General features: G+C 43.3%; 1 protein-coding gene across 1 annotated transcript in view; it reads left to right on the forward strand.

The window, feature by feature from the left end:
- The first annotated feature begins 2,709 nt into the window (after positions 1–2,709).
- The window catches only part of LOC140163683 (centrosomal protein of 112 kDa-like), a 105,872-nt gene continuing 90,083 nt past the window's right edge, over positions 2,710–18,498 (forward strand). The window contains 3 exon segments of the mRNA XM_072186998.1: positions 2,710–2,789; positions 9,127–9,227; positions 12,351–12,535. Coding sequence (XP_072043099.1) covers positions 9,137–9,227; positions 12,351–12,535 — 276 coding nt within the window. The 5' untranslated portion in view covers positions 2,710–2,789; positions 9,127–9,136.

Below are 18,498 nucleotides of genomic sequence, written 5' to 3' on the forward strand. Positions count from 1 at the left end.
ATCAGTATCAGCAGCAGCATCAACATCATCATCAGCAGCATCATCATGGTCAACAGCATCATCAGCAGCATCATTATCAGCAGCATCATAAGCATCAGCATCATCATCAGCATCATCATCAGCATCATCATCAGCAGCAGCATCAGCATCATCAGTCATCATCAGCAGCATCATCAACATCATCATCAGCATCATCAACATCTGCATCATCAGCAGCAGCAGTAGCATCATCAGTATCAGCATCATCATCAGCAGCATCATCATCATCAGCAGCATCAGCAGCAGCAACATTATCATCAGCAGCATCAGCATCGCCAATAGCATCTGCAGCAGCATCAGCAGCAGCAGCATCATCAACATCATCATCAACATCATCAGCAGCATCTGCATCGTCAGCAGCAGCATCAGCAGCAGCAGTATCAGCATCATCATCAGCATCAACATCATCAGCATCATCAGCAGCAGCAGCATCCTCAGCATCTGCATCGTCAGCAGCAGCATCATCAGCATCATCATCACCCATATCAAAATATAATAGGTATCGGGATAGTATCTGATACTAATACCGGAATAGTACCCGCTACCTAGTGGGATATTAGTATCGGTATAGTATCCGGATATGTTTCACATGCAAATTTTTTGTCCATATATGGACATATAGTATCGGGATAGTATCCGATACTGTTACTGGGAGACACTGATAAATAGTATCGAATAGTGCCCGATACTAGTATCGGGATAGTACCTGATACTAGTATCGGGATAGTGTCTGATACTATTTGTTTCACATGTAAATTGTTTTGCCCAAATATGGTCATAGAGATATGTCCAGAGATTTGCATGGTATATGGACAAGGTCACTGGAAAATTTCAAATGATTATAGTTGTACATACATTAAATGTGAAATGTGTAGCAATTGAATATTGTACATACATGCAGCATTGAAATTTGTGGCAAAAAGCAACTGAAAATGTACAATGCTCAATTGCATGCTAAAAACATAATAATATACACATTCACATTTATTGCATGCATTGAGCATCATTTTGTCTTGGGTGCAGAATTCAACATACTCCGTGGTTTGATATAGCCTACATTGTACGATGTTCTTAAGCTTATACTAAATTTAGATAAAATATAAAGTTCTGTTCAAAACTGTTACCCAATACAACCATACCTGTATTGTGAAGCCCAGAAATAGAACACACTGTACAACTCCTTGTACAACAGTATATATTATCCTTTGAATCAGAGGAACTCATTCCTTGCCTGTATAGCAATTTGGCTCCAACCGATATGGCAGTTATTCTAATTAGTCATGTGACATGGATTGGCGCCAGCTGAAAGCGGGTACTATTCCGATACTATATAGTATCAGATACTAGTATCGGAATAGTATCGGAATAGTACCACTATACCGATACTAGTATCCAACTAGTATCTGCTAGCAGATACTTTCGGATAGCTCCAGAATACCTACCGGATACTATCCCGTATAGTAGCCGCAACTATACCGATACCTTTTCTTTTTGCTATGCAGTATCAACATCCATTATCATCAGCAGCAGCAGCATCAGCATCATCAGTATCAGCATCATCAGCAGCAGCATCAACATCATCAGCAGCAGCATCATCTGCAGCAGCATCATCATCAGTCGCATCATCAACATCATCAGCATCATCATCAGCAGCAGCAGCAGCAGCATCATCAGCAGCAGCATCATCAGCATCTGCATCGTCAGCAGCATCAGCATCATCATTAGTATCAACATCATTATCAGCAGCAGCATCAACATCATCATCAGCATCATCATCAGCATCATCATCAGCAGCAGCAGCATCATCAGTCATCATCAGCAGCATCATCAGCATCATCAACATCATCAACATCATCATCAGCATCATCAACATCTGCATCATCAGCAACAGCAGCAGCATCATCAGTATCAGCATCATCATCAGCAGCATCATCATCATCAGCAGCAGCAGCAACATTATCATCAGCAGCATCAGCATCGCCAATAGCATCTGCAGCCGCATCAGCAGCAGCAGCATCATCAACATCATCATCAACATCAGCAGCAGCATCTGCATCGTCAGCAGCAGCATCAGCATCAGCAGTATCAGCATCATCATCAGCATCAACATCATCAGCAGCATCATCATCATCAGCAGCAGCATCATCAGCATCTGCATCGTCAGCAGCAGCAGCAGCATCATCAGCATCATCAGCAGCAGCATCATCAGCATCATCATCAGTAGCGTCATCATCAGCAGCATCATCATCAGCAACGTCAGCATTCATGGATATCGTAGATATTGATTGATTACTTGATAATGATGTAAATAATATTAATGATAATAGTAATGATAATAGGCCTAATAATAATAATAATAACACTAATAATAATAATGATGATGATAATAATAACAATAATAATAATAATAATAATAATAATAACAATAACAATAACAATAATTATAATAATAATAATAAGAAGAAGAATAATAATGAATGATAAGAGCAGTAGTAATAATAAATAATAACTTGAATATTATCTTTGGATCCCGGCTTTGGATTGACATTGTATTCGTCAAAACCGGGGTCAAAACAGACGAAACACTACGTCCTCAGAGTTGGTAAACACGTCATCTGCTTAATTATTCATAGGTACCTTGAACGGCTGGAATACATGGATTACCGACCAAAACAAATCGACAAATTATTAGAGAAATCAGCGTCGATTTTGTTTTGGACAGGAAATGAGACACAAAGTGTGAAATACAAGTGAGTAGACATGCTTGTCCTGAGAACATGCGTTTGAAAGGATATGAATTTTGTATTTTAAGGCATTGCGACATATGTTTATTGCATATTTGACATAAATTAGTTAAGCTTAATTTTTTTAATGTCCTGTGGTGTCAGCTCAGCTAGCCTCAGTGTGTGCATTCATGAACTCATGATGTTATTGTTTGTAGGTATGCCAGGCAAACCTTAATTAACACATTTGCTATAATTAAAGACACAGATAAAAAGAATTTATCGCGTCTGACGTCATCTGTCAATCAAATTCGAGCACGGTTTGTTTACAAGTGTCGTGATGATGACTTGCTGAACGCGGATTTATAAGCGGGCGCCTTATTGTTAATTTTGCACCTTTCGAAATGCAAACCATCTCAAAAGTTAGGTCTTTATAGTTGGAAACTTTCTTTGGGGAAGGCACCATGTCCACAATGCCTAGAAAAGCTGCTTTTTGCCTTGTAAAAGTACGGACTTTTTCGCCATTTGCTGCTATTCCTTTACTCCGATCAGCACCAGATAGATCGGTCTACCTTTTACGCGCTGATTAACCTGTGTTAAACCAATCAAGGATCGTAATTGACAGTGACATCAGACGCAATAAATTCTTTTTATCTCTGTCTTTAATTATAGTCAGCCAAATTCGCCTAGAACACAATAGGTGACCCCGGAGTGACGTCACAAGCCGTTGACCTCCGTTGACAACAAATCCGATTCAGAAGTCAAATTTTAGTTTTCTGTGGTTTGTCCCTTTTCAAATCGGCCAAAATACTACCATTTCTATCATTTCTACATGGGGCCTCCAGCCAACAACAAAAATAAAGACTCTCCTCTATATGTTCATGTGTTCAGCTTCACATAAAATGCAATTTTCGCCAAGTATTTAACCTTTATTTTACCGAAATCGACCGAGAAATTTGCTCGATTCAAGGTTTAAACAGAACGTAAACAACTGAATGAGCTCTGCTAACAAGTCTTCAAGTAGTCGCTCAGCTGCACGATCTATTGTGGGTTGAAAAGCGTAAGTGTAGCCGACTGTAGCGTCATGTAAAATAAGTACCGGATGACCGGGGTGACCTATACATGATACATATATATTTACATAGAAATATAAAAGAACTGGCCGGTCAAGGAAACCTACATAAATATGTTGTCTATACTTCACTTAACCCAAATATATGATTTTTTATGGTGATAAGTCACTCGCACATGGAATTTTAGAGTGATTTTGATAGCAATTCCATTAAAAAGCTGCTATCAACATGAGACTAAGATCTAGAAACACCACCAAAATGCTTTTTTTGGGAATTTTGCAAGCTGAATCTTTTTGATGAAAGTCAATCTTTGACAAGATGTAACTTTGTGCTATGAAAAAAGGTTTTCAGTTTTGGCTTTCTTTACTCAAGGGCTTTAATTTGATATATAAAGGATGCAGTTTGATGGCAAATTTGAATTCACCTGGCATACCTATTGTTTGTTTGTTTGTTTAAAGCCTTTGCAACGGGGCTTGTTATACCGGCATTCCTTTACTTTAGGGTTTTTTATTTTTACATGTAATACATGTAGCTGCCTTAGGGAAGGGTTTACATACATCGGGTGTATGGAGCCGGTATATAACCATCTCCATACAAACAAGTTAATATAAAGTTCTCCAGAGAGTCTGTACAAAATGTGTACATTGTATACGTAAATATAGTCAGATTGTTTTTTACATCTTGCCGCATTCCTTCTTACTTTACTTACTTTGTACTTTGCTGGTTTCCTCCTGAATCTTCCTCTTGGGAGCTTTGCTAGGAGGTCGCTAGGAGTGGTTGTCTAATTCTTGTCTTTAATAATGTAGTCCAAGTAGCTGTCTCTGAAGGTCTTGTGGGTAGGGATGTCAATGATGTCTTGAGGTAGGTCATTCCAAAGTCTTGTGGTCCGTGGAGAAAATGAATTGCTATACGCCGTAGATGTGAAGTGTGGTATATCAAATTGAGTGTTGTTTCCCCTCCTGTTTCTTTGAAGTTTTGGTTTGAGGTGGTCGGATGAATCTATGTCAATGTCTTGGTTGATGATCTTGTAAAGTTGTGTGACTTGGTGGGTTTCCCGTCTGTCTGTCAGCCTTTCCCATCCCAAAGAACATAACATTTCTGTAACGCTGCTGACTCTCTTGTAGTCACCTTGAACAAATCTCGCAGCTCTACGTTGCACCTTTTCTAACGCAGACTGGTGACATTTTTTGTATGGATTCCACGCAGCAACTCCATACTCTAAGTGTGGCCGAACCAGCGTTAGATAAAGCCTCTCTTTAACAGACTTGGAGCACATGTAGAAATTGCGCTGGATGAAATTTAAGACTCTTGTTGCCTTGGTGACTGCATGCTGAGTCTGTTTTTCCCACCCAAGATCATTTTGGATGATTATCCCGAGGTATGTAGAATCTGTGGTTGCCTCTAGACGAGTGCCAGACATTTCATAAGAAGGTTCACCAGCGTTGGGTTTGCGACTCATTCGCATCGTTTTACATTTTCCAGCATTTAAAGCGCATACCCCAATACCCCATGTATCAGCCCAACTAGTGAGGTTGTCAAGATCGGCCTGTAGCAGCCCTTCATCTGCCTCGGAATTGATGTTTCGATAAATTTGACAATCATCTGCGAAAAGTCTAGTAACACCTCCAACAGCATTGTGAATGTCATTTATAAAAAGAAGAAACATGTGTGGGCCCAGTACCGTCCCCTGAGGTACGCCGCTAAGTAGTTCATGCCAGCTAGAGAATTCACCATTGACAGCAACTCGCTGCAGACGATTGGTGAGAAATGCTGAAATCCAATTTTTGGTTTTCCCCCTTATACCATAAAAATCTATTTTATGGAGAAGTTTTGATGAGGCACAACATCAAACGCTTTCGAAAAGTCTAACACAGCTACATCGGTAGTAATGCGTTTGTTATGATTATGAGTGAAATCATGGAATGTCAAGATGAGCTGACTCTCACAGGATCGCCCTCTCTGGAAAGCATGTTGATTCTCGGCAAGTATCCGATGTTGGTTTAGAAAAACGTTTAGAGTCCCACGTTACATCGCATGGTAAAGAGTGAAAAGAAACTGAACAAAAAGGTGTTGTTCAACGATGTTTTAATATAAAATAATACACTGACGCGTTTCTTACAAAAGTACTTTATCAAAGTGATGAAATAGAGAATGTCTCATGAGCGCGAAAACAAAAATGAGAAACGCGATGTTAAAAGGTGCGTACTAGAAATGGCGCAACACGCAAATTAAAGCAGCGCAAGCGTAAGCGGTCGCAGACAAACTTAAGATATTAAATGAAATGCAAAGAAAGAGGAAGAGAGAGAGATGAAAATAAAGGAAGAAAGTAAAGAATGAAAAAGAAAGAGAAAAGAGAAAGAAAGAAAGAAAGGAAGGAAAAGAAAAGAGAAGAAAGAAATAAAGAAAGGAAAAGAAAAGGAAAGAATGAAAGTATATATGCCTATGAAAGAAAGAAAATAAGATAAGAAAGAAAAAAGAAAGAAAGAAAGGGAGGAAGAAAGAAAGAAAGAAAGAAAGAAAGAAGGGGAGAAAGGAAGAAAGAATGCGAAGAAGTTTTAACTTCCTTTTACTTCCTTTCTTTCTTTAAAGAAAGAAAGGAAGGAAAAGGAATAGAGAAGAAAGAAATAAAGAAAGGAAAAAGTCGCCATCTGAAAATAAAGTTTAACACAGTGCAACAAGTTAAACTCAATTTACCCTTGTTGAGAAATGGACCAATCCATGTTATTGTTTACGGGTCAGATGTCAATCATTGTCATGCAGATAAATTTGTATTGTCTGGCTCGACCGGGAACCAATGGGATTGGCCGCCTCATGGGTTTCAGGCGTGATTAGGTGGTTATTTATTCACTGTTGGTTTTGTATTGGACACGACAACAACAAAAATCTTCCCACCCACCGCGCCCTGTGTGGACATGTGAGAAGGAAGTAAAATATAATTATGTGTGACAGTAATGAGATAATGACCTGTATAAATACAGATATATTTTATCTACTACATGGTAGTGTGTTAAATAATAGTTAATTAAAGCATTTAACTGTCTGTAAGTTTAAAAGAAAAATCAAGAATTATGGTCCCTGTAGATAAGGAGGGAGGAATAAAGAGTTGACGCCGATCATTAAAATTACATGTGACTTGCAATTAATTTCCCTTTCTCAGATCTTCATATTTACAATGTACACTGTTTAATTAGATCATGTGTTCAATATGTTGCTACATAAAATTTATATAATTGTTCTGTATCAAACTTTTTAGAATGATAGTTCAAGAGAAAAAGTAAGTCGTCAAAACTATATATATGTACAGGAATTGACAATCGTATTGTTACATGCAGGCACAGGTCCGGTGTCATCAAAAACAGTAAAGTAGTCTTTTATAAGGTCAAAGACTTCACACAGTAAGCAAAAAGAAAATAATGCTGGGTTTTGAATTATCTTTTCTGTATTTATTTATTATGATATATGTATATGTCATAGAATGCTAACATTAAGACTTGATCCCTTGTAACTTCAGGTAGACCACCTGTTGAAGAGTCTCAGGAATTCCACTTGGGAGCGTGGGATCTGTATGCACCAGTACCATAATTTATTGTTGAGTTTCCAGCCATGATATTTGATGAATAATCCACGGGTTCGGGGTCAAACGCTCAGAATTTAGCCTCGGGTGGCGGCCACCAGAGTGCAAGTTTGGATCACATTTGGTTTTGCTAAAACGAGATTTTCTGCGCCTTTGGTCGTTGTTTCGCTAGAGTCTTGGGTTGGGTAATTAAGCTTTCGATTAGAGAATCTCCTATTATATATTTGGCAATTATACGGCTGAGAATTTGTTTGTTTGTTTGTTTGTTTGTTTATTTGTTGTAGGTACTGGTGCGGGTCTTAACAAAAGTCAATAAATGGTTGTCGTGTCTGATTGCCAACATGCATGCAAATTTTGCGTCCGAGTGTTTTCAATTTCTCTGTCTTGGGGTAATAGCCATGTGCATGGATTTGTGGGTAAATATAGCCTCATCTTTCGGATGCAAATGGATAAAAAAAAGTAACATTTCTGAAATTAATTGCCCAATGAGATGCAATTGCTCTGGATGAATTTAGAATGTGAAGCGGCAGGTCCTATAAGGGCATGACACTCTCACGTGACTTTGTGCGCATGGGGAGTTGTACAGCAAAATGGCTGTGCACACCTTAAAGAAAGTAATTCTGCAACTTTGCACATCAATTAATACACACTTTAAACTTGGAATTTTGAAAATCATTACTGGATGAATAAAAAGCGAAGTACATATATGTACCATAATCTGATGTTTGAACAAAATTCTCAATTTTTTGATAAAGTTTAATGTCTCCAAATTCGCCGATTTCGCTCTATGCAGCAATTGCCGCTGATTGCCCTATCGAGCGTTTATCCCAGACTGAACTATCATGAATCCAAAATCAACAAAATATAAAAAATAACATGCGTTCAATTGCGTTGCAAAAATTGACTTTGCTGCTCTACTGAAAAACAATAGCTTTTGGGTTCTAGCCTCAAATGCGTAACCAGTGTTCGATTTACAATTTTTTCCTACCTGCACTCAGCGTTCGAAATAGGGCCGGTCAGCCGGCCATTGGCCTGTAACTTTTTGGCCTGGCCGGTAACTTTTCTGACTGGCATCTAGTTGCCGGCCCGGCTGGCCGGTAATTTTTTAAGGTCAAGCGCGGCTGGCCTGTAACTTTTTGAGGAATATTTCGAACACTGCCTGCACTGGTGCATGCAGCCTAAAAATCTACATGCACAGCAAAAACTGTACATGCACGAAGCAAGAATCATGCTGAATACCAAAACACAATTATTTTACCCAAGAAACGTCCAAGACCACCTGAGCTTATATCCCCGGCTCCACTGTCATGATTGTCTTGTTTATTCCAATCACTCACTGATTTTTTACTGTGCGATCTGTAGAACTAGTCGTGGACGGTACGCTACCCCTCTAAATAGCAAAGTCTGATTTGTTGTGCGCTAGAAAATAGGAATGGGTTTTTCCAACTTGGACTGACTGCTTGTTTACATTTCTATTCACAAGGCCTTGTCATATCAACCGCTAGCTCTAAAATTGTACATTCACACGTGCAGGCAGTAAATTGCACACTATGTGTAACTCGCATGCAAATTTGAAGCTAGAGCGCTTGAGTAAATCATCAGCTCATGCTCAGACATTGATGACATTTTATGAAACTGACTAAGTTCATTACTAACCATTGTCTCCAGGATTACAATCTTGCTGTATTTTTAAAGTTCTTGATTTGTTATTTTCAAGGGAATCTATCATGGAGGAGTCTAACCAGAAACTTGACGAAGCTTTTGATCAGTTTCTGGTTGATATGAAGCCTCAAGTACTCAGGCTTCCACACAAGTCAGGTAAGTCTAATAAGCAATCCAGTTAACTCAATCAGTAAGGCACTATGTAGGCATATTTAATCACACTTTACAGTTTATGGCCGCGTGTCTTAAGTTGGGAACCTTTTGCGTGACACCGACAAAATTCAAGAAATTTACGCCTTTTTTGATTCAAACGTTTGCTTGCAAGAACTAAACATCTCACCCTATTAAAAGTATACATATTTTTGAAGCTTTTGCTCCAAGGAATTCAAAAATGACATTATTTTCTTGATAGGGGTAAGGGTTAAGAAGTTGCAAGTACAAATATCGGTGATTTTTCCATAAAAAAGTGTATGACTCAAAAAATTTGATGCACTGATAAGATACATCCTTGAGTAAAATCTATGCCAGAATTGGATTATTCAAGGCAAGAGCATTCTAAATATGTATAGTTTTACAGGTATCCCTATGAAGGTAATCGTGATACATGAGGATGAAAATTACCTTTATAAAATTTGCTGTAAAAATCGTCACATTGTTATTTCAGCATAACATGTCTAGGAAAATCATGTCCAGAGTGCTTTCTGGTTATACACACATGCTCTCTAAACATCAAAAATACAAGGCATAACTATGAGCCTGTCTAACATGCTTTAATCCTCAGTTTTTACCCATCTTGTTTATCCTAGCTGAATCAAAGCGCAGTCACGATAATGAACACAAAATGTCTTCATGGTCTGCATTTTGAAGAACACAATAATTTGCTTTTTTCTTGCTCTGTGAAAGGTCAATACCAACATAATATTGTACAATATTTTGCTTTGGTACATGGCTGGTCTTTCATCTACTTTCAAACACCCTTCTCTTGTAGTCACTTGATAATTATGAGTGAAATTCCATAGCCGTGGAGTTGCTGCTTCCTGGCTTGATCTACAATCGACATTTTCAATGTATGATTATAGTCAGAAAGAACAAAAGCTACTTCATTGACTGTAATAATGCCTTCTGATGCAACTTTTAAACAAGTGGTAATCATATGAATCACTTGATGGTTCAATGGCAATTACTGATCCTTGGCAATAATGTTTGCCATTTCTTCAGTTTCAATATGACACTTTTTTGTTGGTGCTTTAGATGTAGAAGACTTTTGATCTTTGCTGGTGTCTGATTCTGCGAACCTTACAAGCATGAAACTCAGTTTATAAACATGCCATACAATAACATGACAGCTCTCTGACATTCAGTTATCCATCACAGTTAACAAATGCTACAGAGCGGAGCTTCAGTGTTTGGAACTGTTATGGGCCATTACTTTTAGTTCTTGACACTTTGTCAACTCTGTTCCTGGACTTAGATTATGATAATTAAATTATCAGTTATATTAAACAATGTTGCATTTTATTTTTAATATTATTAATTGCTTAACAATAACAGCATAAATGAGAGGGAGTATAGTGTTTGACCTGTAGGACAATGTAGTTTTTCAAAGTAGTTCATACAATTTCTAATGATCAGACTCGCTTTTGATGGCAAAATTATTTTAGCCTTTGCTAATTAACAACTCGTTAAGTGTCATTAATCTAATAATTTAGAACATTACAGGCCAACAATTTGTTTAATTCTTCATTAATTACTTGCTTCTAAAATACAGCATTAATGAGGGTGGATATTTGACTTCTATCACAGTGGTTCAAACTCCCAACACAATTTCTGAATGTCAGAGCTTTTGTCGCATCATCGTTTTACTCTTAATTAGCAGCTCGTTAAGTGTCATTAATCTGTATAATTAAAGTAAAATTCATAAAATATTACAGCAGAACTATTAATAAGTCCATTCAAATACATCTATTAACCACACAATATTAAATTACTAAAAATTTCAAGTGGATCATAGTTGGTACCTATAAAAATTCATTTTCCCCATAGAGATTACATTGTACCGTGTCCGAAGATCCGTGTCCGTGATCCTCCCACTTTGCACTTCGTTAACTTATTGGTCCGTAAAATTAATTAGCAATGTCGTATTACTTATCTTTTGGTATCATGTTCAAGCAGAATAAATTAGCTTTCAAATGAATGTAAACTTGAAGGATTATGATGCTGTCTTCATAGTGTAATTAAAGAGAAAAGTTGCAATTTTCAGTCAAAGTGTCACACCTCCCACTTTTCCAGGGTCCCAAGTCAAGACACACGGCCTTATATATATTTTTTTAATCAATACCAAAACCCGATACAGTACCAAACATTTTCTGAGAAAAAAAATAGAATTAATGATTTTTTGATTTTTTAAAATTTTATATCTTATATCTTAATTAAAATGTATAACTTGTTCTTCCTAACCTTATACATATACTGTAACCCATCTCTCAAACATTGCTCTTACCAGAACTACATTTATACAAACCCAACCAAGCCCAACGTAACACCCTGGCCCAACCCCTAAAAGGGAATTAGAAGTGAAACTGATTTCACCTCAAAATCGGACCTGTATTTAGTGTTATTATATGAAAATGCATGTTTAAATAACTTAATTTCACCTCATCTCATCAAAATGGCTATTTTTATTGCCAAAAATATGAAGGAGAAACCTTTCACTTCTGAAAAATTCTGAGATAAAAAAAGAAGATTTTTGAGTATGTAATAAGTTTTTCTTTCTTCTGGATAAGAATTATTTCTTGCGTGCAATCAGCTTTTTTCTTGCAGGTTAGAAACTTGATCAATAGGTTATCATTATTATACAAAATGCATGCATGGACCTATTTGTCAAACATCTAAGACAATTCCTTCATCAGGACTGATCAGCAGGACTGCAGCAGTCCTTGCAACAGTCCTGATGAAGTCAGAGACATCCAGTGGCATGTGCAAAGTGGGGGCAAAGCATACATTTATGTGTTTCTCCCCACTTTTGTCAGGCAGTCAGGGAAAATGCTGCCAATGGGGTGAAAAATTGGCGAATTAGCTACTATGGCGAGCTAAGCGGTCCCAAAATGTTAGAATAGTTGGGGGAATCGAGACCTGCGCACGCCACTGGAGACATCTGTGACAAAAGCTTGACCATTCTTAGAAATTAGAAAGTATAGTACTTATCACCACATTTACACAATCATGCCTCAACCAAGAGATAAAATCGTAAATATCTGCCTTCTGACTTACTATGTACAGAGAGACAGCAATGTGCACTGTGGATCAAGAAGCTTTGTGAGTCTCCCGGGAGTGGAACAACTGGCAGGAAAAATCGTAACATGTACGCTAAGCTGCTTATCCATATGCTGAAGAAAGGAGTCCTGGAAGGTCCATTTCTTCAACGACCAGAACGAGGACCACTTCCAACCCTACCCACATATATGGTACGTTGTTGTGTAAACTTTTTAACTAGAAAATAAAGTTAGGCAGAAATTGTGATCACAATAGAAAACAGTGTCCGAAATAAGGAAAATATGGAGGTTGTCCCGAGGATAACTAAAGGCCCATTTCACGGTTAGGCGCCACTTTTGGTGAAAAAACCTCAAAAATTTCAAAATGGATTAAATTTGATTTAATAGGGGTTTTCTTAACCAAATAAGACCAGATTTTCATAAAAATATCAGACTCAGTACACCGGTCGATCTTACCGTTCCGATGTTGATTAAGATACTTCTTGCATCGATCCCGAGATGCGGAAAAACCAATAGTCATTTTGTCCCACATAAATGAATAAATAACAAAACCCCCGATCCCCGAGTGGACTCACCCATTCGGTGACGTCACACACGATAATCACCCCTTATCCTCCTTGGTTTCTAGATGAGATAGACGTGTGGATTTTTCTTTACCAACGCTAAGTATCATTACGTACCAAAGGGCCGAGATATACAGTTTGTTTGTTACACTGAGGTAAAAACCAACCAGTATAGTCGCTAGGGAGATAGTTTTGACGACATTTTTCGGCTAGAAAAGTGACAAAAACGATCCAAAAACTTAGCTTGTATGTGTGTTTCCGTTCATATACGGGACATCGCTTTTCAAAATGGCCGCCTTAGGACGCCATTTTATTTTTGTTCTCACGTAAAACAACTATAACAGACTAGTAAGTTACAATAGATGTTTGTACAGTACTGTGTATACATGTATGGTGAGTGATTATCGCTATGTTTATGGTGTGCTCTATCGTTATATCTTTCAGTACGCGTCTGATGACGAGTTACTGCTAAGAGTTCGGTGGGTTTCCGAAGGGACCAGCCTGACAAATCTTCCCAAAAAGGTTTTCAGTTTTTCATCCCTTTGTATATATATTTTTATATCATACCACTACATCAGCGTCAGCCACTGTGCGTGTGGGTCTGTTTATTGGGCTTGAGCTTGTGTTCGGGGTAGTGCTGTACGCTCCCGATTACTACAATGTCTAGGCCTTGTCAATCATGCCCTTCCCTTGTGCCAGAGTGGGACCCGCATCCACTCTGCTACTCCCACAGGGATTGCTCTAAATCAAATAAGTGTGCTTCCTTTTGCATAGGCTTATCGGACATCCACTTCGAGGATTTAGAAAGTAGCGCTTCGCTTAGGTCTTCGACACAGACAGAAGACGCGAAGACTAAGAAACAGAAGCCTACAGGTAAGATTGATATGGTAGGTACTAGCGAGGCGGCAAGGGCCACGCTAAGGTAACCTCTGGGGCTCCGGTCCCGGGCAAGCAGGCGGACCCTCCGGGACTGCTAGCGAGCCCGAAGGCCTAGCAGCCAGCGAAAGCACTGACTTTACGCCTAAGCTAGTAGCAGGCAGCAGGGCGGTACTTGCCCTAACAGGCGAGTACCAGTCTACCAGTGAGATCTCTAGCGAGCTTCTTGCAGGTGGACACCGTCTATTGCTGGCTTAACGAAAGTGGGTCTAGCACCCTTGAAGTAGCCGGCGACGGACAGTATGCCAAGGTACCCGGCTTGCCTGGGTTGAATCCTAGCATACAGCGTGCAGCGGACTTGCCTCGGCCGGTCTGTAGCACGCAGCGTGCCAGCGGACCCCCAGGCATGCCTGGGTTGATCCACGGCACGCAGCACGCCTTTCGTTCCCGCAAGGGTCGAATGAAAACGTGCGCATGGGTTTAGCAGAGACGATACCGGGCTAACGCTTCAGGTGTAGTCTTAGCAGAACCAACTGGGGTTGTCACACGGCAGCGTTCCATGGTGGGACCGCCGAGTGATTCCCTGGGCCTTGGAATGGCTGCCGGCTGTCCTCCGGGACTGGCTAGCGGCTATACGGGTTGGGCTCGCAGTCTCTCACGGGACAGCGACCCAAGTGCAAACAGTGGCAGCTACCGAGACGAGCTACGGCTTGACTTCAGTGGTAGCCACTATGCACGCGCCCATAGCTGCCGTGAGTGGTCCGCCACACACAGCGACCTTGGCGAGGCTCAAGAGGTTAGGGTAGGTAGTTTGAACAGCCTGGCTGATCAACAACCCACTTATGTCCTCGAGAGCCAGCAGAGCGTGGGTGATCCATTACAGTCAATGGGTCAATTACCCTCTTATGATCGATCACTATCTATTCAGCGGAGCATGGCTCCATTGATTGATACTGCCTATTCAGGTAGCGAGGTGACTGATCGAGGGTATACACGCTCAGCTACCCGTGATACTAGGCAAGCTCCTTTTAGCCAAGGGACAGCCAGTATAGCGGGTACCCATACACACGGCTTGATCCTCTAGCGGGGGCGCTGTGAGGCATGGGTACAGTGGTGCGCGGCAGGAGCCCTACCGGGCACCTACGCTACAACCACGCAGGTACCGCAGTACTGCGTCCTGGTTACCACAGTCTCTGTGGCAACAGGGGGAGGCGGTACTGGTACTGCCGTTCCATGGGGTTTCCCTGGTGGCGGATCCTTTCAGGGTCAGCTACCAACAGGGTATGCCCGTGGTATCCGCCGCCAGGGTGGTTTCTTCCACGGTCTTCCACCGTGGCAAGTGCCGCCTAGCGTTGGGCAAGCAGTACCACCAGTTGTTACCCAACCCGGCGGCGAGTGGCTAACCCTGATACAGCTCAGGGTAGGCCGCACACTGCTATGGCTAGGGCGACAGCAGCGAGAGCGTGCGGATCCCGGGGTGCTATAGCTAGCATCTCGGGGTCTAGCGGGAGTACTCCCTCTTCTGCTGGTGTTCAGTTGGCTAGCCACACGGTGGCGACACCGCCCTGTCCACCTTCAGATGCCCGTTGTCAGATCTCTTCCTCATCAGAGAGTGAGTCAGAGTCTGAAGGCGAGGAAAGGAGTCGGAAGATGAAACCAGTAGCGACTCACAGTCTGATGAGACTGTGCAGCTAGCTTCAGGTCTCCTTCCCCCGCTTCCCCGTGCGGAACTCGCTAGCACTGGTCTGCCTGCGGACACCGCTGAGGTGATGAGCCGTGTGGCCCAAGGTTTGGGCCTGGCTTTCTCTCAGGAGGAGTCCGTTCAGGAGGACCAGGGCATCTTTTCAGTAGGATGCCCAGCTAGCGCGTCCACACAAGGGTCGCCCGCACTTGCAGTCCCGCGGACCTCAAGGGTAGGTTTCAGGGGCTGTCAGGCTCGCTGGAGCTTCGACGCCGCGTGCTTGCACGCTTCCACTGCGTGTTTCATGGGAGGACTCTGAAACCTACCTCAGGGTCCCTGACATGGATCCAGACGCGTTGCCAGCGCCTGCCGCTAGCGGCCAAGGCGCGACGGGTCGCTTCTCCCCCAGTGGGAGGAGGAGCTAAAGCTCATCGATAAGCGAGCACGCCGCTTATCAGAGTCTCTAGCGTCGCTACCACGCTTGCCGAGCACACCTCGGTAGGAAGGTAGCGAACGACCACGGGCAACGCGTCGGAACTCTTCCGAGGTTAATCTGTTAGCGGTGCTAACAGCTAACCTCAACGAGAGTTCTATGGGCCTAGCCCATAGGATGTCATCTCGCCGCCGGGAGAATGCCTGTCTGTCCCTCCAGTCAACTTACGGCTCCGACTTTGCTGATGCAATGAAGAAGTCAGACTCGGTGGGACAGGGGCTACTCTTTGGACAGGCCTTTTGCCCTACGGAGGAGGACCGGGCAAAGAAGGCCACCAATGAGAGCACTCTGAAGAAGTCGGAGGCTGCCCTGACCAAGGGGAAGGGCAGTAAGGCGAAGAAGAAGCACAAGAAGTCTTCTAAGCGTTCTTCAGCGCCAGCTCCGGCTTCAGCAGGACGCGCACCACAGACTACACCCGAGCCCGAGGCTACTCCAGCACCTCCCAAAAAAACTGGGAAGCGCAAGAGTAGTGCTGGACCGTATGGCAAGCCCCCTAAGAAGAGCCGTTCTTCTAAGGGTGGCAAACCAGATCGGTCCTGAGGGCACGGCGGTCGACAGTCCATGCCGGCAGGCCTTGGACTTCCACAGGGGATTCCCCTGTGGGCGGCCGCTGTGCATTACGCCCAGAGATGGCATGCCATCTCACCGGGCGCCTGGGTATTGTCAGTGGTCAGTGGGGGTTACAGGCTGGAATTTACCAGCCACCCCTCGTGCGCCTGCACGATTCAGAGGTCCACGGTAGTGCCGCCAGACGGCCCCCAGCGTCGGGCACTACTGTCAGAGGTCACTCAGCTTCTCACGAAGCAGCGATTGTCCCGGTCTACCCCCTTTCACCAAGGGGTTTTGGAGCACGTTTTTCTGGCTCCAAAGAAGACCGGCGACTGAGGCCATTCTGAACCTCAAGCCGTTGAACGAGTTCATCAGGCCCAAGAGGTTCAGAATGGAGACTCTCGCCGGTGCTAGCCTGCCCCATCAAGGGTATGTGGGCGGCATCGCTAGATCTCTCGGACGCATATCTGCATGTTCGATCGCACCTCAAGATCAGAGGTTTCTACGCTTCAAGGTACAGGGTCAAACTTACCAGTTTCGATGCCTGCCATTCGACTTGTCCACCTCCCCCAGAGTGTTTACACTCCTGGTCAGGCGGTGGCAGCGTACCTGAAGCGCAGGGGAGTCAACATGTGTTGCTACCTGGGCGATTGGTTCATTTACGGGCGCACCCGCTGGAGACACAGTGTCTCGTGGAGTTAGTAGTCCGTGCAGTGCGGGACCTGGGATTTCTGATCAACGTCAAGAAATCCAATTTGGTCCCGACGCAGACACCACTATTCTTAGGGGCCCAGATCAACCTCAAGGAGGGGACTCGCGGCGCCCTCACCCGAGAGGGTGACGAACATGGCGAGTGTGCCCGACTCTTGGCGAGTCAGGGGGGCACCGCTGTGGCATGGATGAAGGTTTTGGGCCTTATGGCCAGTATGGTAGACCTCGTACCGTGCTGCCGCTTTCACATGAGGCCTATACAACTACACCTTCTAGCCTTTTACAGGCCCAGTCGTCACCCAATATCCCTCGCGGTTCCGATGTCGGAGATCGCGCGAGAGGAACTCTGGTGGTGGACCCATCAGCCCAATTTGACTCAAGGTGTCAGGTTTCCTGCACCAGCGGTGCGTCCACGTAGTGACGACCGGCCAGCGTCAAAGCTGGGCTGGGGGCTACATCCACGGGACTCAGTCTCGGGCCTATGGTCGGCCACGGAGACGGAGTTCCATATCAACCTTCTCGAACTTTGGGCAGTGGAGAGAACTCTCCAGCATTTCGAGAAGGTGATCGTGGGATCTCATATCGTTGTCCAAACAGACAACACAACCGTGGTGGCCTACCTCAACAGACAAGGGGCACCAGGTCACCACGGTTATGCCTGCACGCACTGCGCCTGATAGGGTGGTGCAAGGCCAGGCAGATTACGTTGAGAGCGATGCACATAGCGGAGTCACCAACATCCTCGCGGACGATCTGTCACGAGGAAAGGTGTCGGGACCTACAGAATGGTCCCTTGCTCCGCAGGTCGCCCAGAGCGATCTTCGAGGTGATGTACCACCCTCGATAGATTTGTTCGCATCTCATCGAAATCATCAGCTGCCGGTGTATTGCTCAAGGGTCGCAGACCCACAGGCATTCGCCGTGGGCGCTCTGTCCGTAGACTGGGGAGGAATGACTGCTTACGCTTTCCCCGATCTCACTGCTCGCAAGGGTGGTGACCAAGATCGGGAGGGAGGCGTGCAACGTCATTCTGATAGCACCGTTCTGGCCGAAACACCTGTGGTTTCGACCGATGGTGGATCTACTAGCGGCTCAGCCGCGAGTACTCCCCGAGTTACCAAATCTACTCCGGATGCCCGGAGGAGAGGTACCAAGTCTACCACTAGAGCACCTGCAGTTAGCTGCATGGCCCTTATCAGGGAACGTCTTGGCGGAGGGAGGCTTTTCATCAGAAGCTGCTTCTCTCATCGCCGGGGTAGAGCGAGTCTACCCTCCGTCACGT

The sequence above is a fragment of the Amphiura filiformis genome, chromosome 11 (genome assembly GCF_039555335.1).
Source record: "Amphiura filiformis chromosome 11, Afil_fr2py, whole genome shotgun sequence".
In the NCBI taxonomy this organism is placed as follows: domain Eukaryota; kingdom Metazoa; phylum Echinodermata; class Ophiuroidea; order Amphilepidida; family Amphiuridae; genus Amphiura; species Amphiura filiformis.